Source organism: Malassezia globosa, assembly GCF_000181695.2.
Source record: "Malassezia globosa CBS 7966 chromosome Unknown mgl_sf_11.1, whole genome shotgun sequence".
NCBI classification, from domain to species: domain Eukaryota; kingdom Fungi; phylum Basidiomycota; class Malasseziomycetes; order Malasseziales; family Malasseziaceae; genus Malassezia; species Malassezia globosa.
In genome coordinates, this window is record NW_001849859.1 from 17,258 (window position 1) to 39,167 (window position 21,910).

General features: G+C 53.9%; 7 protein-coding genes across 7 annotated transcripts; 5 read left to right on the plus strand and 2 right to left on the minus strand.

Moving 5' to 3' along the window:
* Positions 1–14: 14 nt before the first annotated feature.
* MGL_3892 (uncharacterized protein) lies at positions 15–3,293 on the plus strand (the record flags this gene model as incomplete). Its single annotated transcript, XM_001728846.1, has 1 exon — positions 15–3,293. One exon carries the CDS (start codon positions 15–17, stop codon positions 3,291–3,293), a length of 3,279 nt encoding a protein of 1,092 aa, XP_001728898.1.
* Positions 3,294–3,485: 192 nt separating this feature from the next.
* Positions 3,486–4,517, minus strand: MGL_3893 (uncharacterized protein; the record flags this gene model as incomplete). The annotated part of the gene is made up of 1 exon (XM_001728847.1): positions 3,486–4,517. One exon carries the CDS (start codon positions 4,515–4,517, stop codon positions 3,486–3,488), a length of 1,032 nt encoding a protein of 343 aa, XP_001728899.1.
* Positions 4,518–5,256: 739 nt separating this feature from the next.
* MGL_3894 (uncharacterized protein) lies at positions 5,257–8,322 on the minus strand (the record flags this gene model as incomplete). Its single annotated transcript, XM_001728848.1, has 1 exon — positions 5,257–8,322. The coding sequence occupies one exon, from the start codon at positions 8,320–8,322 to the stop codon at positions 5,257–5,259; it is 3,066 nt and encodes a 1,021-aa protein (XP_001728900.1).
* A 630-nt stretch (positions 8,323–8,952) lies between these two features.
* MGL_3895 (uncharacterized protein) lies at positions 8,953–12,258 on the plus strand (the record flags this gene model as incomplete). Its single annotated transcript, XM_001728849.1, has 1 exon — positions 8,953–12,258. The coding sequence occupies one exon, from the start codon at positions 8,953–8,955 to the stop codon at positions 12,256–12,258; it is 3,306 nt and encodes a 1,101-aa protein (XP_001728901.1).
* Positions 12,259–12,917: 659 nt separating this feature from the next.
* On the plus strand, positions 12,918–18,485 carry MGL_3896 (uncharacterized protein; the record flags this gene model as incomplete). Its single annotated transcript, XM_001728850.1, has 1 exon — positions 12,918–18,485. One exon carries the CDS (start codon positions 12,918–12,920, stop codon positions 18,483–18,485), a length of 5,568 nt encoding a protein of 1,855 aa, XP_001728902.1.
* Positions 18,486–19,054: 569 nt separating this feature from the next.
* MGL_3897 (uncharacterized protein) lies at positions 19,055–19,804 on the plus strand (the record flags this gene model as incomplete). The annotated part of the gene is made up of 1 exon (XM_001728851.1): positions 19,055–19,804. One exon carries the CDS (start codon positions 19,055–19,057, stop codon positions 19,802–19,804), a length of 750 nt encoding a protein of 249 aa, XP_001728903.1.
* A 1,019-nt stretch (positions 19,805–20,823) lies between these two features.
* Positions 20,824–21,735, plus strand: MGL_3898 (uncharacterized protein; the record flags this gene model as incomplete). Its single annotated transcript, XM_001728852.1, has 1 exon — positions 20,824–21,735. One exon carries the CDS (start codon positions 20,824–20,826, stop codon positions 21,733–21,735), a length of 912 nt encoding a protein of 303 aa, XP_001728904.1.
* Positions 21,736–21,910: the final 175 nt, after the last annotated feature.

A 21,910-nucleotide genomic window follows, 5' to 3' on the forward strand; every position in this document is an offset into this window, starting at 1 on the left:
CGGCGCCAAGTCGCATGGTGGACTATGCCCCTAGTGTGCAGAATGCGATGCATTCTGACAAGGGGGTGAGTGCGGCGGCTCCGCATAGGCGCTCGACGTCATCGCAGAGGCATGCTTCGATGAGACGAACAGGAACGTCACCAGCGACGCCTAACACGACAGTGACGCCGACCACGAGCAATAGTGTGCCGAATGCAACTGAAGCAGCAGAACTCAATGCTGCAGGGATCATGTTGGGACCTGGTGTTCGCATGGAAGAAGAACGAGAGCGACACGTGCGCAAGGACCAAGTGTGTGTGAAATGTAGTGAGGTCATCACAGGGCAGTTTGTTCGTGCACTGTCGGGCGTGTATCACTTGGACTGTTTTACTTGTGCGGACTGTGGTCGCAATGTAGCGTCAAAGTTCTTTTCAGCAACGGAGGAGATGGTGAAGGCCGCGGGCGGTGAGCAATTTCCACTGTGTGAGACGGATTACTTTCGGCGCCTCGACTTGTTGTGTGCAAAATGTGGGCGTGCACTGCGTGGCAGCTATATCACGGCGCTTGGTTCCAAGTATCATGTCGATCATTTTACGTGTTCATTGTGCTCAACGCCGTTTGGTCCCGAGGACAGCTACTACGAGCACGAGGGGCAGGTGTATTGCCATTTCCACTACAGCACACTCTTTGCAATTCAATGCACGGGCTGCCAAACAGCGATTCTTAAACAGTTTGTCGAGATCAATCGGAACAATGCTGACGAGCATTGGCATCCGGAATGCTATATGATCCACCGGTATTGGAAAATCAAATTGGCGCCTGCAGGCCCAGCGCCATCAGACACGTTGCCGGATGAGGTCCCACTCTCTATGCCAGGCGGCTTGACGCTTACGCCCAGCAGCTCGGAGGAACAGCTTGTCCAGACGCGGCGTACACATGAAGAAACTCCCACATCTGTTTTGCAGAAGCAGCGAGCGATGGAGATACGTGTATTTACGATTTGGCGTGTGCTCTCGTCGTTTGAAGAGTCTTCCGCCGGCTGCATCTCTGACATGCTGAGACACGTCAGCAATGGTAAGTATGTGGGCGGTGTCCGATTTGCTGCGCGCTTCGTTTTGCATGTAGAAGTGCTGTTCTCTGCCATTGATGAGCTTGCGGTCTACTTCCAGAAGGCGCATGCAAGCACGATTCAATATGTGCGTGAAGCACGCATGCTATGCAAAAAAATTGTTAACTTTTTCTCGCTCCTCTCTCACACGCAGGAAATGGGCGTACAGCGCATGCACATAACGCAGGAGCTGCTCTCGCTTGTGACGGGTCTCGCGCACTACCTCAAGATCCTAATCCGAATTTCACTCACAGGCGCACTGCGCCTTGATCAAGAGCATGGCGTGCCGACGGCATTGGAGTCATTCTTGGCCCGCCTGGATGAGCTTGTGACACTCCAGGGTGGTGACACAGATACGGTACATGGCTACACAAGTTTGCCCCAGGTATGTATTCCGACGTACGACACGGAGAGTGCGTCGGATCTGTGCGTAACATGCGGCAAGACTGTCGAAGATGAGTGCTTGCGAGTGGGTATTACGATGCGTTGGCACTGGAGCTGTATCCGCTGCACAAACTGCCAACGAGTTGTGGTCAAGCCCGATGGCACAATCCCCGTGCGGCAGGACAACGAAGACATAGAACCGACCCCGGCGCCGGGAGCGATCACACACTTTGTCGTGCACAGCATGGGGCGACACGATCGCCCATCTACGTTTTGTACAACATGCATGCCCAGCGATGCGAATGGCCACTTTTTGCCTGTAACTCGCCTCGAACAGTATGCGTTCCTGTTGTGCGTGGCACTGAATCGACTGGATGCGTTGCTAAAGCGACGCGCGCGCTTGCAGGTGCCCTCGTCGGCCAATACATCATCTTCGGACGAGCCAGATGTGGGCGAACTGACCGATGCCGAATCAAGCACGTACCGCAAGTCACCAGAAACCAAGCGGCTCGAAAACCAGTACTTGAACCGTCACATGTCGAACAAGGCACGTGTTCCACGGATTTCGACAGTCGTCAACGAGCCCACCGTAACCGACGACTCTGGGACATCCGCAGCCGCCGCTGAGGTTGCTGGGACTGCCACTACTGTTTTGGCGTCTGCAGACCCCTCGCCCTTGACGCGTGAGCGGGCCATTGTACCTACACACGAGGAGGTGGTAGTTAGGGAACGAGATCGCATTCGCGAGCGCTCTCGTGAACGTGAACGAACACCCATTCCGTCGCGAACTGACATCGACTTGACACATGATGAGGGAATAACGCTGGCGGACATTCCCATGATCTTGCAGGCTGAACAGGACCGTGAACAGCGCGAGCAGTTGGGTGTGCACGTGCGCCGGCCCATTAGCTCGCTTTCGGCGGAGGAAATGCAAGTATCAAAATGCGTTGCAATTCTTCGCCTCCAAAAGTCAGCACTGGCGGAACTTGTTGATACCGACGAGCTCCTAGACCTTGTGGAGACTCGCAAAAATACATTCTGGGGCAAAATTCTATTCCGTGGAAGCAGCCGGCGTAGCGACGTGCGGAAGAAAGGCGTGTTTGGTGTGTCGCTCGATTATCTAGTCGACCGGCATGGCGCAGATTCTGTGCTGGGCGCTACGCCGACGCCGATGCGCGTGCCGGCATTTGTCGACGATGTTGTGTCGGCTATGCGGCAGATGGACGTATCTGTTGAGGGTATCTTCCGAAAGAACGGGAGCGTCCGGCGACTCAAGGAACTGTCAGATGCACTGGACCGCGAAGTCGAGGCAATTAACATGCTGGATGACCATCCAGTTCAGTTAGCCGCGTTATTGAAAAAGTTCCTTCGAGAGCTCCCTGAGCCTTTGCTGACGTCGCGCTTATATCGCCTGTTTTTGCAGACACAAACCATCGATTCTGCAAAAGAGAGGCACCGCCTCGTTGGGCTGATCGCCATGCTATTGCCTCGAGCACACCGCGACACGCTCGAAGTCTTGTTTGTGTTCCTCCGCTGGGTTGCCACGTTTGCGTACGTGGACGATGAGGCTGGAAGCCGCATGGATTTGCATAATCTTGCAACAGTGATGGCGCCTAGTCTACTCTACTCACGCAATTCAGAGCCGTCGCATGGCGAGGCAATTCTGGCGCAGGCCGTTGTGTGCCACATGCTAGAATACCAGGACGATCTCTGGTTCGTCCAGCACGACATGGATGCAGCTCTTCGTGATCGCTCCCTTATTGCCGCTGTTCCTGAACTGACGCCACATGAACTGCTGAAGCGTTGTGCTTTGTACGCATAGTAAGGGGCCAGCTGTGACCCAACCTAGCCCAGCCAGACAAGCTCTGTCCTCTGTATATCTACCTTTTTGTTCATTCATGAGTCCACTGATTTGTCCCTCTTTCACTCATGCCCAATTTGTTTCTATTTGTCTATATATATTTATATTCATATATATATATATATATATATATAAGCTTTAGATTTTCATGCATCAAACACCATAGCCAAGGACGCGTGAGAATATAAATGGCCGTGCATGCTTGTGTGGGATCGGCAAGACCTCGCCTGTGCGTAGGTTCAGCGACGCATACTCCAGCATATCAAGCCTGTGCCAGCGGCCAGGGGACGGTCGCATATGCAATGTCATTTGAAATGTGTAGCCCGGAAGTGTAGGGTCATGCAGATCGTGCATAACGATCGTGGCCCCCCGACGGGCAGGTGCTTCTCCCTCTTCACTTAGGCATTGCCAACGGCCTGTAGCGCACCCCTTAGCACGTAGACCTGGCTCAAGGCGATGTACGACATCAGCTGGCCGTTCTGTTGTAAGCCAGCTTATACACCGCCCATTCGGGAAGAAGCGAAGGTAGCGGAAGAATTCAACCACATGTAGCACATGCACCCAAACATTCTCTTCAGACATGCCCTGCTGAATATACTGACACGTCGCAATGTAGGTGCCATTCATACGCACTCGTGGCTCGTGAACGAATGCATCGCGCCAGCTGCATGCGAGTCGTGCATCAAGCTCGGGTAAGGGTGGTATGTATGTCTCTTGCACAATCGCACGCCACAACCGCGGATGCGCCGTTAATCGCCGAAGCCGCCAGCACACCCGGCCCAGACGCTCAATGGAGATGTAATCAGCACCAGTGGCGCGGCGCCATGGCTCAGGCGGAGGATCGAATGACATGTTCTCAGGCAGCATGGGTGGCCATGCCTGCATGACAGGCCGGGGTAGCAAGACATGCCAAAGAATAGAGTGCCAGATTTCATCAGGCATGCGCTGCACTGGGAGTGCCTGCTCGGGATCAGCCGCGTACATGGTCGTGATACTCGACCCTACATGCTCCGGCCATACAGTATGTTCTTCAATATTTTGTGCCTTGAGTTCTTGTGACCTGGCTATGATGTGTCTCTGCGAGGGCGTGAAGCAAGGACGACAGGGCATCTTGTCGAGCATTTGCATGTATTCGTAGGTTTCCGTCCGTCCATGTGAATCGATCATGAAAAATAGCTTCGTCATGTTTTCGAAGGTCCGTGTCTTGTTCTTCAGGCTGCTCGTGGGGCTGTGACAATTGGTCCGTACGAGACGCAGCTGCTTTAGTTAGGGCCGCTGAGCTATGCAGCCGAGCTGCCACATCGCGACGCCATGCATCGCGGAATGCATGCAGCTCATCCTCCATAGGCGCACGCGCAATATTGGAGGAGCTTTCTGGATGCGTGATGACCCGATGCGTTGCTCAGAAGTAGCAAATGCAATGCTAGAATGGCAAATCAATCGTGGGTCGCCCCTACTCTCCTTACGAGAGAAGTATGATTACTACTTCCTTGGCAGTCTCCACACCATGATACAAAAATGACAGGCACCTTGGACCTTGCCGTAGGGCACACATGCCTTGCTCCACAAGCAATGCTCCAGTCCGTGGAGGAGGAGTTTGCTTCAAACGAAAGACAAACGAAGGCAGTGCGGCCTGGCGCTACCACAAAGAAAGCCCTGCACACGGGCGCATGCATTGCGGGAATCACAAGAAGAACTGATCATAGTCTCTTTTACGTCACGATTATTATAGATACGCGAACATGACTTGGGCTCCTACGTCGCTTGACAGCCCTTGGGGTCCGTTGCTTCAATTCGTACGCACGTCAATCTCTGGGGTTGCTATTCACACTGTAGAAATGCGTCTCAAACGTTGCGCTGCCGTAGCTCATTCATCGCCTGCATCCATTGTTCCACAGGGTAGGCAACAGCAAATCCCGGTCGCTTAGGAGCTCTGAGGCGCTGGCGGTATGATGGTTTGCGGAGGCAACAAGGGCGGTGGCGTTTGTGGCGTGTCGACAGCGATACCAGACGCCGCCGCACCATCCTTGTTCATAGACTGTGCACGACCAACCTTGTCCATAAAACTTGCAACAGAGCTCGTATCGACATCAGAGCCAATCGATTCAACGGCTGCCAGGAGCTCATCCAAGAGCCCATCGACCTTATCGGGTGGCACTTGCGCACACAACGCGACGACTCGATGGTATTGTGCTTGTTGGGCAGCAACCTGATCTTGTCGCTCTTGTATATTGGCGCGCAAACTTTTCATGGCCTCGTCGCAATGCATAAGGAGCCACCGCAGTCGCACGATGGCGGCGACCTGCGCACTCTCACTCGCATCCTGTGCGAGTGCTGCATCGGCTTCTGCAAGTGGTGCATCGAACCAAGCGGACGGTGGGACGCGATCTTGCAAATCAAGAGTATGTCCGTCACCCTGACTGTCCTGGTTCTTCTGGTCATTGTCACGACCAGCACTCTGATGGTCGGCGGCAGGGAATAAGGCGAGCGCTCGCTGAAGGTTCTCACACCGCTGCCGCACTTCTTCCCGCTCCGTCACGGCTGCCTGTGCTGCTTGGATATCTCGGCGACGCGCAGCCAGTTCACGCGTCGCCGCTTGAAGGTGTGTTTGAGTGGTCTCGATCGCATTCTGCTTCACGTTCACTTCGCGATCGAAGATGACTTGCAGCTCATCAAGTGTCTGTACGAGTTTCTCACGCACATCCTGGCTCTTTTTGACAGGACCTGGCGATGGCTTCATAAGCGAGCGAACCACATCAGCGGGCCGGTAGGAGCCCAGTTCTTGCAACACGCCACCATCAGGCGACGCATTTGAAATGCCCCAGTCCAATGGCGTAATGCCCAGATAGTTCGGCAGATCTTTACGCGCGCCAGCGTCCAAGAGCATTTTGATCATATTCGTATTGCCGAGCCGCGCAGCAATACTCAGTGCTGTCTCGCCTTCGTCGTCCTGCGCGTCTAGCAAACTGGCCTTGGTGCTTGCATCCTTCGATATCCGATCAAGCACACAGCTCAAGTAGTAACGCGCTGGCGCCGCACGTCCTTTGAGTCCAGCGACAAGCGCAATGTGGTGGAGCACAGTCCGCTTCCGGTGGTCGCGTGTCTCGAGACTCGCGGCGAGGATATCGAGCAGTTCAGGGAGCTGAGATAGTTCGTAGGCATTCGTCACGAGCACAGAGCGATGGAGAGCTGTCTCACCTGCATAGTTGCCCACAAATACGTTGGCTCCGCCACATGAAGGAGGCAGGGCAGTCAGCATGCGTACGAGCGAGAGACGGCACAGCGCTGCAGCCCAGTGCAAGGCTGTATGGCCATGGTCGTCGATGACCAGATTCAGTGGCGAGCGATGCTGCCGTCGAGATGGATCCACGCCTAGCTCATGAAGCAGGGCATGCAGCTGATCTAGCGGAGCGTCGGACGAAGATGCCGCTGTGGCACCTGTCGATGCAGCAGGTGATTTGGACGTGGCCGAAGCCGACGCAGCTCCTGCATGAACCGACTCATGCACAAAAAGACCCGTCAGTACCTCGCGAGCACGGCGCTCGCGCTCATCGCCCAGATGTGGCGGCACAGCCTTGTCAGCAAAACGTGGCCCTTTCACCTCCGCAGGCTCATCGACCGACGTCGATGGAGGCGCAGCACTGTGCAATGGTGTCGCGCTGAGCACATTGAGATCATGGACGTGTGCATTTGCATCAGACGATCGCAGCGGCTCTGACCCAGCGCCTGCAGCCGAAGCAGCATTCTCGGCTGGCGGAAGCGGCACGCCCTGTGGTGTGTATCCATGTGTAGCATAGGACTCGAGAGCTGTGCGTTGCGTGGGATGAGAGCCTGGTGGCACACCCTCAGAAGCGTGCATGGCGGGCAGATCATCGTCCCGGGGAAGGGTATGAACAAGACCACCAGCAGTGGCACCCAGTGTGCTGGAGCGTGGCGGGCGCAATGTGAGGAAACGGGGTTGCTGATGCGGCGCCCGCATGGGCGTGATGGAAGAGCTGCTGCTGCCGCCTGATGAGCCAGGAACGACGCTGGGCGCTGAGCCTGGCATTCCTGCAACGAGCCCTGGTCCAACGCCAGCGCCTGCACCTGCGCCTACCGCCACGGCTCCCGTCGTATGCGCAGCCGCTCCCGAGCTCTCGGCCTTGCGTTTCGCACCTTGTTGCTGTGCAGTAACAGCGCGAGATGCAGTGGGATCAAAGTCCAGCAGCGGTCGGATCAAATGGTACACATTGTAGCTGATTGCAAGCTCTTGCGCACGTTGAAGAGGGATCCATGTGCCTTGAAACGTGCCGTAGCCGCCCTGCACTTTGTCGTGCTCACCTGTGAGGATTTCCTTCTCGAGAATACGTGTGCGCCGCGCCTTTTCAATGCCGGCAATCTTGAGGATTTGCGTCGCATTCAAATACCCATCCGAGCGACGACGCATGAGCGCAATGCCACGCACGGTAATTTCATACACCGGCACAGACGAGTAGGTGGCTAGGTAGACGGTCGGTGTGGGCCCGCTAGTAGGCACAACAGGCGCAGGGCGTGCCGCGAATGCCACAGCCCCAGGTTGGCCTTGTGGCAAAAGAGCCGGCTGTGGTGGTGGCGGTGGAGGGGGTTGGGGCTGTGCATAAGCATGAGGATGGGTATGAGCGTGAGCATGAGGATGGGTATGAATGGAAGACTGTGATGGTACAGAATGCATATGCACGGGAGCATGCATGACCGGCGGAGGTGCTCCCGATGCAGCTGCCGCTGCCGCAGCAGCAGCAACACTCCCTGACGGCGGCTGGGCAGAAGGGGGTACTGCAGTGTATGGTGTTGGTGGCTGCGGCGGTGGCAGTGGCTGAGGCATCGTTGAGGATGGCATTCCATGCACATCGTGGGGCACAGGCTGCACTGAAGCATCATACATGGAGTTGGGATGTGCATGAGGACCATGCTGCGGGGGTATTTCCATCATATGCGGCATGTAGCCAGGAGTAGGCGCATAATGATACGGCATAGGGAATGCCCCTTCAGCTTGTGAACGAGCTGGACGACGCGACGCATTATTTACCGGATACCGAGGAGGTATTCCGCCGTAGATATCGCGCTGCATCATACCTTGTACACCATTCTGCATGTGCATGGGGTGCTGAGACGCGTGAGCATCTGCAACTATACGTACCATACGCGAGGTCGATGTTTGTGACAAAAATAGACCTTGTTCGCTTGTTCTCTTTGTCTTGTGTGTGTCCTGCGTGTCGTTACTCACTCAATGTGTGTGTCTCCTCGACACGTCGCGCGTCGTTTCCAAGAAACACACACACACGCACGACCCGCGACGCGACGAGACACCTCGTTCCACTCGCAACCCACCCGCCCGCCTTTCCATGCTTGGCGCCTCCCGCCCCTAGCCACATGACATGGTCACGTGATATGCGTGCGCGTCTTGCATGTGCGACTTGTGTCTGTGTGGGTGTGTGCGTGCTTGTGGAAGCAGGCGTCGGTGGAACAAGCGTAACTGTTCGCTGCTCCGTCAGTGGAGACAGGCAGCAATTGGCGTGCGCCGCCGACCACGTCCAGTTCGTCCGCGATAGCGCCAATTGCCTCCACGTCCGAGCGTTGGCTTTCCCACCGACATCGCCAGGCCATGAGATGCCTCGGTATTGCAGAAGCTCTTTATGACTACGCGGCGCAAGCCGATGACGAACTCACGATAGCCGAAGGCGACAAACTGTATTTGGATGAGCTAGTAGATGAGGCATGGTACAAAGCCCGGCCACGCAGTGGCGACCGTCAAGGACAAGGCCTTGTGCCTGCGAACTATGTGGAAATTTGTGCGCCAGAGCAGGTCGTTGTCGCCTTATATGACTATGAAGCACAAGGAGATGATGAGCTCACTTTCACAGAAGGTCAGGTGCTAGATGTTTTGGAGCGAGATGGGGAGTGGCTTTTAGCTCGTAAGCAAAGCACACCCGAGGTTGGTCTTATCCCCTCCAACTATGTGGAAATGCAAGGGGATGGCCAGGCAGATGAGGGAGCAGCAGCATTGACCGCGAGCTCTGTCGATCCGAATGCTGGGTCGACGGCGGCAGAGCCGAAGCCTGAACCAGAGCCCGAACTCGAGCCCGAACCGGAACGTCTACCAGCATCGACAACCACATCTAGCCCGTCGGCTGCTGCTGCTGCTACTACTACTACTACTACTACTACTACTACTACGGCGGCTTCGGCGGCGCCTGCTAACGCCACTAGCGAGTCGCAGCCCAAGCGTACTCGCACGGTCGCTCCCCCACCACCATTTCCCACTTCTGCGCCATCTGCGCCGTCTGCACCGGCTGTGACTGCAGCTTCAGCGTCTGCGCCCGCGCCAGCAGCAAGTGTACCACTTCCGTCAGAGATTGTGCCGCAAGTCACAGGCATCGATGATGAGATGGACGAGACAGATGGGCAAACATCGACCGTGGCGCCTCGTGCCGTTCCAGCTTCATGGACATCATCAGACTCATCGAAGGACGAGATCCAAATGTGGTCCGTCACAGAAGTGGATCCCAAGAAGCGCAAGCGTAAGAATAAAGGCACACTAGGCGTGGGAAACGCGTGCATGTTTTTTGCAACAGATGCAGATGGCGCAGCTGTGCCGCGTGTCGACATTCGACACGTCAAAAGCACGACGCTCGAGAAAAACAAATACTTGCTCGTCACGCTGGACCCGGCAGCCAACATAGACGGCGATACTTGGGCTTTTCATGTTGGCTCACGCACGGCGTATCAGGCGATTTCTGCTCGCATTGGCGAGTCCAAGTCACTCGCTATGTCGTCATCAACTGCCTCCTCAGCACGGAATCAGCCATCCTCTTCTGTGTCGCGGATGCCGACAGCGACAACAGCTGGCAGCGTTTCGTCATCCGCGGCCGTTGCTTCTCCTAGACCGGCACAGGAAATGGTTGTGGTTTTGTACGACTTTGATGCGCAGGCCGACGACGAGTTAAGTGTGTCGGAACACGACCAGCTGGTGCTCGTTGAGCGTGAAAACCACGAGTGGTGGAAGCTGCAAAATGCGAGTGGGCAAGTTGGCGTCGTACCTGCTGCCTATGTCCAATTGCTTCAAGAACACAATACACCCGACATGCGTGCGCTGAACGAAAAGTACTCCACGATGCGTGACCCACGGCGCTCAGCCCCCCGGCTGCCGGTTGATCGACGTGATCGTGCACACGATCAACGAGGTATGCCTGATCCCCGCGCGACACAAGCACCACTGCAAGCTCTGCCACCTGCGCACTCAGCCGGGCGCATGCGCACATGGGTCGACGCAACGGGCAAGTTCCGTGTGGATGCTGAGCTGATTGGCGTGCGCAGGGAAAGCGTTCGTCTGCTGAAAGGGAATGGTGCGCTGATCGATGTGCCGCTCGCCAAGATGTCTCTCCCAGACCTGCGCTTCCTCGAAGGGATCACGGGACGCGATCTTGTGAGTCCGCCGCCGGCACGAGCAAGTGGTGGACATGATCCCCACGACGCCCTGCGACACGAGCGGCATGTGCATCACCGGGCACACGAACGTGAGCGGGAACGCGAACGCGAAGCCCGGCGCCTTTTGCAGCACCAGTACCGACCCGATATTGACTGGTTCGAGTTCTTCTTGGAGGCGGGTGTAGATATGAATTACTGTTCCCGCTACGCCGATACATTTGAGCGCGATCACATGGACAGGTCTGTGCTCACGGAACTCGAGCCCGATACCTTGCGCAGGCTCGGACTACGAGAAGGCGACATATTGCGGGTGCGGCGCCACATCCATCAAAAGTACGCAAACAAGACAACGTCCCAGAGTATGTCGGCGCGGTCCTCGAGCGGTGCGCCGGTGTCCGAAGAGGATCAAACAAGGCAAGCCAGGGAAGATGAGGCACTTGCTCGTCGCTTGCAAGCGCAAGAAATCGCTGCTCAACGCCGCGCAGCCCCACGGCAGCCACGCTCAAAGGATACAGATTCCCAGCAGTCGCCACAACCCCTCCCACCTCGCGCATCTGAAGACAAACAGTCGTCTGATGCAGCAACGATCGCTTCTACAAAGGACACTTCAGCCGCACCTTTGCAGCCAGCCCAGACCGGTGTGGATCCCGAGACAATTGCGGCGGCCGTGGAAATCATTCGCCGCCGCGAGCGTGAAGAGGCGGAGGAACGCGAGAAGGCAGCTAAGAAAGACGAACGTCCGGCCGACCCGAACTCAGCATTATTTGATCAGCTCGAACGTCTCAAACCGAACGCTAAACCAACAACAGCTTCGGCCCCGTCGCCAAGTACGCCTGATCCAAATGCGCCTCGGGCCCCGTTCGCGCCTGTACCTGTGAATCAAAGTCTTCTGCAACCGCTCATTCCTTTGCAAGGTACTGGGAACTATGTGCCCACGGGCGGTTTTGCATCGCAGCCTACAGGTATGATGGCGCCGCAAATGACATCTCCTTTCAGCATGAGCTCGCAACCGACTGGGATGTATGGCGTGCCGCAGCCAATGCTGTTTGGTGCCACTGGCACTGCGCCAATACCGTCCTCGATGCAGCCGCCCCAGCCGACGATAGGCGCAGCCACAGAAGACACGACCGGCCCAATAAAGCAACAAGATCGGTTCAGTGCCGCAAATGTGTTTGAGCAAATGAAAACTGGGACAGGCGCTTTTGCCAGTGACAACAAGCCTCCTTCTGCGCCGCAAAGTAGTAGCAGGTACGATGCTCTCCGCGCGCAACCAACAGGTTTTGCACCTGGCGGCATCGTAGATCCTTCCCCGTTCGGTGGTGGAATGATGATGTCCCAAGGGATGCCATCAAATATGATGAACATGCAACCCATTAGCAGCATGCCGACGGGCGGTGGAATGATGATGGGAATGACGGGTCCTGGGCCAAGTCAACAACAATCAGCTGCATTTATGCCTATGCATGGCTTCTATCCTTCATAGTAGTATGATCACACAGTTCATTCTGTACAAAGTACATATATATAACAAGAGTCTTTACGCGCCTAATATTACTTAACACGAAAATGGTAAAAACACAAGACATTCCGATGGAATGCCATTGAACAAGGCGTACCACCCACTACACAACGATATCTCGAGATAAAAAATGTTTCCCGCTGGCCCTGGCCAGGCTCGAACTGACGACTTTGGAGTGTACTATACCGAAGTATTAGCTCCACACTCTAACCAACTGAGTTACAGGGCCGTGAGAGCGGATTGTACTTGACCCTGGCCAGGCTCGAACTGACGACTTTGGAGTGTACTATACCGAAGTATTAGCTCCACACTCTAACCAACTGAGTTACAGGGTCTAGTTGTTGGAGTGAGGGGTGGAAGTTAACATGATATTGCTTCATATATTTCCCATGTCGTTTTTTGCCCAGCGACAATAGTTCGAGTGTCTTGTACCCATGCTATGTATGGACCGGTCAGCCAGCCAATTGGTCAAAATTTCTTCTCCGGAGACGCGGCCGCTAGTAGTCCAAGTCCCCAAAATCCAGGTGCATTTGGGGGATCCCTCCGCGGGGGCTTGAAACAAAATCGGCCTAATTTATTTGTGTCACGCTTGTCCATGCATTGTTGCTGTGCCACTCACTGCGATGGATGGCGCCACTTTAACACAGTATGTTTTCGATGCTACGGACACACTTATTTCCAGACTGAATAAGACATGGAAAAGCACCTTGGATTCAGCGCTTGCCTTGCTCAAGGAACTGCACGTCCATGAGAGCTCGTCCAAGCAATGGCGGCAGGTTTCGCCGGGCCGCGATGGGACCGCGCCTGAAGATGTGCCAGAGAGTGTCCAGCTTGCTGTGGCACGGCGGCGCATAAGAAGTGTCGATGTATTTCGTGCGACATGGGCGGGCCCAAATGGCATAGACAGCGATGTTGATCCAGACATACAATCCGGTGCAAATGGCGCGGGAGCCGATGCACACGCCGGCGCCGACATAGGGTCCCTCTTGGCTTTACTATCATCCCAAGAACTTTTGGCTGAATGGTTTCCACAGATCGAAAGCTCAGAAGTACTAGAGACGCTGGGACTCAACACTTGCCTGTGCAAAACGCGCTTCAAGCTAGGGTGGCCCGCAAGCCCACGCGATGCTGTGCTGCTTACACACACCGTACATGACCATGTCCGTGTGTTACATGTTGCGACATCTGTTCCTCGTGCATCAGATGCACCCTCTTATCTTCGGCCATCGCCGCCATACGTGCGTGCGCACGTACATATCCTAGCACTATTTGCCCAGAAGGTAAGCCTGGGCCGCATAGCAGTTACTGCGTATTGGGCGGTGGATGCGCGAGGCTCTGTACTAGGAGTACGGCCTAATGCAATGACGTCCTCATTTCCGCGGCTACTCCCAGCATATGTACGGACTGCCAAGAGGATCGGTACGCAGATCCCATACGTTGCTGGATATGGACGAGGTATCGAGATCACATCTTTGCGCGCAACGCCGGCGTTGCGCTTAGAGTATTCGGTCATGGATGATGACGAACTGCCTCCGCACAGCGAATTCTTCTCCGACGCGCACAGGGAAACCACACCGCGGAGCATTCGGATCTGCCTATCGACGCAACACAGCTGGGACGTAAATATCCAGGCCGAGTCCACCGGCAATGTGCATGCAAAGTTCACATACACACTTGAGCGCGTGGATGACAAATGGAACGAGCTGTGTATTCGTCATGCCGAGCTGGAAGATCCGAATGCCGTGGTTCGGACATTGCTAGAATCGAAGAAATCCGATGACACTTTGAGGCGCAGTGTCGGATCTGAGGCAGACTCGGAAACATCAGAAACAACAAATATCTCCGTCAAGGATGGTGCTGCTTCGACAACCGTGATTGTCAATGGTTCAGCAGTGAGGGCAATCTCGAGTGAGGCGGGTTCTAGTCATACAGTCATAATGCCGAACAAATTCCTGGAGCAACTCGCGCAGGCAGATCTCAAGTCGCCAAGCCTCAGTACGGCATCCGAGCTAGGTCATCGTTCATCTGTGTTATCTTTGAACACCTCCTTGCATGGTGCAAGCTTACCGCCACTGGCTGCCACTGTCCGGCGCAACTACGTGTATTTTACATCTCTGCTACAGGAACCAGAAGCCAAGTGGAAACGCGTCTGTGATACGCGCGGCGTCACCGTGACACAACTTGACTCGATTGATCCGACGCTCGTCGTGTACCGGGCCGAGGCCACGTTCGTCGGCCTTTCTGTTTGGGACTTGTTCAGTACACTCTCTTCTCCATCTCTTGCGAAGCTTTGGTGCCCTAGCATGCAAGGTGCTGACCTCTTGCAGGATTTGGGTGGGCAAAGCAGTGTATGGCATACCCGCTATGCGCCATCGTGGCCTGTTATGGCCCGAGACGCGACGCTCGTGCAGACATCTTACAAGTCACCCTCGTCCATCCATGTATTTTCTTTCTCGGCTGACGAGCATCTCGTGGAGCCTTTGGCATTGCCTGCACCAACTTCTAGCACGATCCGCATGCACGTGGACTTGTATGGCTGGAGTATTGAAGCCTTGTCACCGACCACTGTGCATGTGACGCTTATTGAACAGAGTGATCCACGCGGATGGCTTTCGAAGACACGTGTCCCATCGCAGATGATCACTGCCATGGCTGGTGCCGGCGATTATGCGCTGCGCCAAGGCCCCCCACCTTGCACGACGCGTCTTCTGAATGCTCGTGCGCAAAAGCTCGAATACGATGCTGACACATCAACCTATCACTTGGAATACGGAGTTGCGCGTGATGGCTCCGCTGAACCCGTGACACATACAGAGTGTGTGTTGTGGTGCAATATGGAGGTTTGGTCGCCGAACATAGACGTGAGAGTGACACCGGCGCCGGCGTCTGTCTCTTGCCTCCGACGCCACCGACTCGCTGGTGGTGGCGGCCTTTGGCTCACGATTGAGCACTTAGCTGATGATGCGCAGAGAGAAGCCGTCTCAATCGTCGTCCGCAAGGGCCCTTCTCAGTCCACAGAGCGCGGCGTCGTCTTGCTGAATGGAATGCGTGTGCGCGTCGATACGGAGGGACTCAATCCTGCGCAGCTGCATGCACTGGCACATAAAAAACGATCCAAGCCGCGTCGTGTACCATTAGATTGGATGTACCAAGGCCTCAGTCCCAAGTCGAAGAGCGCGGCAGCAACGTTGAGCAACGACACTGCCACAGCTGCTCATGCGGATGCTATGTCAGATGCCGACACAAGTGCTGATGCTGACTCCGTTCTTGCTAGCCGGCGTGCCCGTGCAGGTCATATGCCCTCAGACATACCGGAACGTGTCCCAATCGATACAGATGGTGTGGAGACACCGGATACTGAATTCAAGCCAGAGGCCTCTGAACATGGCATTGCTCTAGATCCCAAAGCTGGCGAAGGTTCTGCGCGCAACTCTGATATCAAGTCGAAGACGACCCGGTCTGCCTCCAGCTCAGCCTCTCAGTCTCGATCTCGTTCACAGCCTCAGTCGAAACTATTATCAGAATCGCCATCACAGTCTCAGTCCCAAGCTCCGACGGATTCCATCGCTGAAACCAAAGAGGGGCCAGAATTGACAGTCCCAGCCATGCATGCGGCTCTCCAGGCGTTGACACTTCTTCGGCACATCCACTCTGAGCGACATCCCAACCCTGCTGGGCCACAAGCGAACTGGTCATTTGTTTCGGAGAAGCACGGCTTGTACATTCATCGGCGAATGATCGAGAGTGTATCAGCGAAAGTCATGGTGTACAGGACCGATAAGATCATACAGGGCGTCGCAGCTGACGAACTTCTGCCCCTCGTAACATATCCGAGCGTCCGGTGTGCCTGGGACGAGAACTGGGCATCAAGCCGTTTGCTCGAGAGCTTTGGAAGTGGCGCCTCGACGTCGCTATGGACATCGAAAGGTAGTTTTCCATTCTCTCCGCGCATGTTCATCGTCTCTAGCATGTCAGCACACAGCAGCGGTAGCGGCGGCCGCAGTGATGATGCCACCTCCATCGACACGTCGTCAACCGTGACTCACCAACCCGTGTATTTTCATGCATCAGCATCAAGTGACGCTTCTCGCTGGGATTTGAAAGCTTTGCTCCCCGCGTCGCTGCCGACAGGCACTGTGCTTCTGGATGGCTGGATCTTTGAGAACGTGGATCCTTACAGCATGGAACAGTATGCGATCCCCAGTACGCGCTGTATTCATGTTATGGCGATCGATTACGGTGGCGTGCCGAGCGGGATCAACACACTATGGAATGCGTCACTCGCGCAAGCTGTTCTCCAACTTGAGCGTTGTATCAAGAGTTACGGTCCATTTCCTTCTGTTCGCACGCCACCTCGATGCTTGTTTGTCTGTGGTGATGGTCGTCAAGATGACCAGGACCATGTTTGGGTACTTCGACGTAGTCGACGTGCATCGACACTCATTATGAGCGACTTTGACCGTACCTCACGCACATGGCAAGTGCTCTTATATGTCCGGAACACATCATCTTCCATCGTTGCCGGCACCGGTGATAAGAACCAATTAATAAATACCCCGGCTTTAGACAACAAATGTACGGACATCTCGACGGCAGCTGCATCGGTGACAACACCATCTACGGTTTCAAGCCTGCCTGCAACGGCCACCGCAACATCCACTCCGCACCGACCCGTATCCCCTTCTACCCAGCGTTTGTCGTCGCGGTCTTCAGCGTTCTTTCCCAAACGCACATCTTCCAAAGAGCCCACGCCTATCGCCGATGTCCAGGTGGAGCTGCAGCATTATCCACTGGGCTATGCTGTTCAAATCCTTTGGTGCGAAACATCAGACACGTGCGATTTAACCACCCGACCAGACAAGGTTCCGAACGAGTCGTTGCCTGTTGAGGTCCAAATATTTGATGTCCCGCCAAGTGCTCTGCAGGCTGCAACGCATGCGCCTGACGAGAGGTCACATCGTCACTGCGTGCGAGTCACTCTTCCTTCTTCTGCGCCTGAACATGTGCGCATGAAATCTGCTCTTGTTTGTCTAGTAATCTCGCCTCTAGGCTCGCATGGTCAAGACGTATCATCTACACCGGCGCTGAGGACGCCAGCCATGACTAGTTCTACAGCCGCCGCCGCCGCAGCTCCAGCTCCAGCCTCATCCTCAACTGCGGTATCGCCAATGACCTCTCCACACGTTCCTGTAACTGTCAATGGCCGTGTAGCGGAGATCATATACGGACACGAAGCTGCACGCGATGCCCTGGACGTTGATGAAGACCAACTCGAGTATATTCGAAGAGATGAGTCCATTGTTTCTCGCTCAGGATGTATTCATGATGTTGGGCAGAGTGTTTTTAGCGTGCCTGTTGCCTCAATAACTGCTCAACCACCCGCGACCAAGCCAGTTGACGCAGTGCCTGCGCCAAAAGTGGAAGCGGATATCTCGCTATCATACAATGAGCTCACTGAAATACCGAGTCCGCAGTCTGGGGCAAACACATCTTCTCTTTTTGGCATCTTCCGTCCACAGTACAGGAATCGAATCTACGACGGGTTTGTTTCTCTCTTTACGGGCCAGCAAAAAAACCAGACAACGACGTCGAATGCTTCTTCTACGTCCGCCAAAAGTTCAGACCAAACTTCAAAGATGCATAGCCAACAGCGAAAACAACAACAACAGCAGCAGGAACAACAACAGCACCAACACCAACAACAGCAACTGGGATCATCTTCACTCTCTGGATTGCAAGCATCAGAGCGCACGGTTCGTCAACAAGCAAGGCGCTTCCGCTTGTCAACTCTGATACTTTTTGTGATCATTTCATTTTTATTAGGCTCATTGACACGCGCATTTGTGCAGCCAGCGGACTATGTCTTGGTGCCATACACTAGTGACAGGCAAGTGCCTGCAGCGCCGCATCGTCCCGTAACAGACGCTTCCAAGGAGGGAAGTAGCAGCGAGTCAGTGCGCGTGATTGATCTAGCCGCTCGAGAGATCGACAATTTTGTTCGTGCGGCTCGACAGCTCCATACTTTTGCCCGTTTTGGATCCACTGAAACGGTTCCTAGCGAGTCTGCAACCCAATCTGACTCAATGCCAGACTATACTGGTCTCGTGCAATGGCGCGAAATGCACAAATTCCTCGATATTTATCTTCCTGGCCTTCCTTGGCGTCTAGTGGTGGGCCTGGCCGGTGTGTAGATTAGTAGGCGTCAACAAATCGTTCCTAATTTGTGTGTGTACATGACTTATTCAAGTTGGCCTCCACCAGTCAGAGGGATCTAAGTTTGGGTATTTGACAGTGGAGCGACGTTTTTTATTGCTGTAGGTGCAGAGGAAGCAAGCGGATTTGTGATCGTGTCTCTTTCTTTGCGGCGTTTCTGACACAATTTTTCAAGTGAAAAATGCAGGCAGACGACGTCATATGGTCAGTCATCGGTCATCAGTTTTGCTCATACAAGATACGCTCATCGACACATTCAACATTTTGCCGAAATGAATACAACCTAACAGGCTTGTGCAATCGTCAGTCATGCCCCCTGGCCAACTCAAGATATGCCACTGTTCGTGAGCGAGAAGGCGTGCTATATTTGTACGTCAAGACAGCAGAGCGCGCACATTCCCCTCGACGACAGTGGGAGCGTATTCGCTTGTCAAACCGATATTCCACAGCTCTGGAGCAAATTGACAAAGAGCTTGTGTACTGGCCAAACTTCATCGTGCACAAGGCAAAGCAACGGCTCACAAAGATCACGCAGTACCTTATCAAAATGCGCAAAATCAAACTGAAGGAAGAAGAACAGCCAGAGCTTGTAGGTATCAAGAAAAAGACAGAGCGGCGCGAAGCCACTCGTGAGACAAAAGCTTTACGTGCGGCCAAGCTAGAGAAGTCGATTGAAAGGGAGTTGCTTGAGCGTCTCAAGCGTGGTGCATACGGTGATGCCCCACTTAACGTGAATGAAGATGTGTGGAATGCTGTATTAGAGAATGCCCAAGCTCGTGTGCCTGATGCCGAAAGCAGTGCGTTGGAGCTCGAGGAGGAGCTCAGTGACGAAGAAGCTGAAGAGGACATCGACGCTATGGATGCGGAGATGCGCGCGATCAACGAAGATGATGATGAATATGGACAACGAGAATTCATATCCGACGACGAAGATGAGAGTGAAGATGACCTGGAAGATATGGATTCGGTACGTGGTAATAGTCAGTTTTTAACGCATTTCAGTTTGATGATTCGGAAAGCGGTGATGATGACGAGGATGAAGAAGATGAAGAAGATGGAGATGCAAGTGAAAAAGGTCCGAAGAGGAAATCTGGCAAGCGTCCACAACCGAAGCGTCCATCTGTCGGCCGCCCTAATTCGAGAGGCAAACGAGGTAAGTGTTTCATATTTACGTGCTTATCACCAGGTCATCCACATGTCGAAGTCGAGTATGAGCGTGAAACGGAACCGCTCACTGCTGAACAACTCTCACAGTGGTGAATACGAAGTCACAGGGTTTAATGTCTGTTGTACATAACCACGTGGCCAACTTTCCTTACCAGTCCGTAGAAATATCTGAGTCGCTTGTTCGTTTAAGTGAATATTGGTTTCTCCACATTTGCGCTGAGCAACACTTTCACTGGCAACCAAACAGTCTATCCAACAGTCTCTTCTAGCGCGCAAAGAAGAGATGCCATGCCTACTTCGGTGACGCAGCCTATGCGTGGTACGGATAAAAGTTCTTCGCCAGCTGTGACGCCGAATGTTCGTAATAATCTGAAGCGGACTCGAAAAGGTACTTTAAAGGATGATAAACCCACTGTGCCATCAAGTGTGGCAAGCTCTGACTCGAACTGGTATGCCGTGTCGTCTTATTCGCACTCATCATTCTCATCATCATCATCAATTTCTAGTGTTGAGGAAGATTCTCCTTCCAAGTTGGCGAGGAGATGCCATAACAACAGCCTCGCTACATGGCGACGTCTTCGTGTATCTGGCTCGCCTAGTAAGAAAAATTGCGCTCGAATTCGGCGGAGCCCCCAGCGAAAACATTTGCCGCGACGCCGAACTCGAGCTCAGCCTCTACCTCAAAGAGTGAGCTCTTCCGTACACCATGCACACCCCTTTAAGCCCGAGCCAAGCGTACCAAAACAAAGTACAGCCCCGGTTTTTTCCCGTTCACCCCATTCTCGTCGTCTTCGTCGACTTGAGCGCATACCTTCTTATCCAAGTTTCTCATCAATCCCAGAATCACCCATACGTACATCTCATGCGTGTCAAGTGCAGCGAAACGTTAATAACTCGCAGAATACCGAAGCGCTTGCCAGCGCTGAGAACGACTATATATGGCTCGATGAATCTGACTCTGAACTGTCATCCGTTCCGAGCAAAAGCCCCCCCTCAACGGATTCTGACAGAAATCCAACACACAACCCGACACAGCCCCCTACACCAGGGTCACGAACATCTGAATTGCATGAACATGAGCCGGAAAAAAAAATTCCATCTAGATCTCGGCCAATTCTTCTCCGTCGCCGACGCTCTTCGCTCATGCGCATGTGCCAAGAGCGTGGCCTTTCAGTACCGGCAGACTCAACGAAGGCCGTGCTCGCAGATCACCTTATATGTGAAATCTCTCCCCAAAAATTGCAAATGCCCGAAAGTACATCAAAAGAGCTTCCTGGCTTGGATCTTGAACGCTTGGACTTGGTCGACCATGAGATTTTACCGGAAAAACTCGAGAAACAGGAGAAAATCGGCAGTGGCGCATTTAAAGATGTGTACAAAGGCTTATATCATGTGTCGCGTACTCGTGTAATCAAGGTCGCGATATGTGATTTACGTGATGAACTGACGGAGATGGACATCAAGGAACTCACTTTCTTACGCGACTTGCAACATGAGAATATTGTTCGATTCATTGGAATCAGTCTTCCACCTCGTCCTGGCCCTGTGCCTTGTGCGATAGTGAGTGAGCTGTGTGAGAATGGCGATCTGTTCGATTATATTCGCAATGTGTCTCCTCCTTCAGATGTTGAGATCTTTGGCATTCTACTGCAAATTTCCCGTGGTTTAGAGTATCTCCATACCCGTAAACCCATGATTGTTCATCGTGACTGCAAGTCAACGAATGTTCTCATTACAGAACATGGTGTTGCGAAGATCAGTGACTTTGGACTGGCTCGTGTGAGACGCTCAGCCCGTGCAATGATACGCTCACTCGTTGGTACTGTCAATTGGCAAGCTGTTGAGCTCTGGTCAGCGAGGCCGCAATACAATGAAAAGGCCGACGTATGGAGTGCAGCCATGACATTCTGGGAAACTTTGCAGTGGCATCAGCCCGAGAAACGATATCCATTTCAGGGCATGAACGAACACCAGATCTACTTTAATGTGCGCCAAAAAAACCTACGGTATGTGCAGGAAATTGATGATCCCATTTGCACACAACTAACGGTAATAATCTAAGACCATTTACGGGAAGCATTCGACGACGTTTTGGGGATGATATTGTAGATCTACTGAATCGCATGTGGGAGCAGTCACCCCGCGAACGACCAAGCATGTCAATGGTTTGTGTAGAGTTGGAACAAATCATAGAATGTCGTCGAAACGCCTGCCCAAATACCTAGGCAATTTTTAC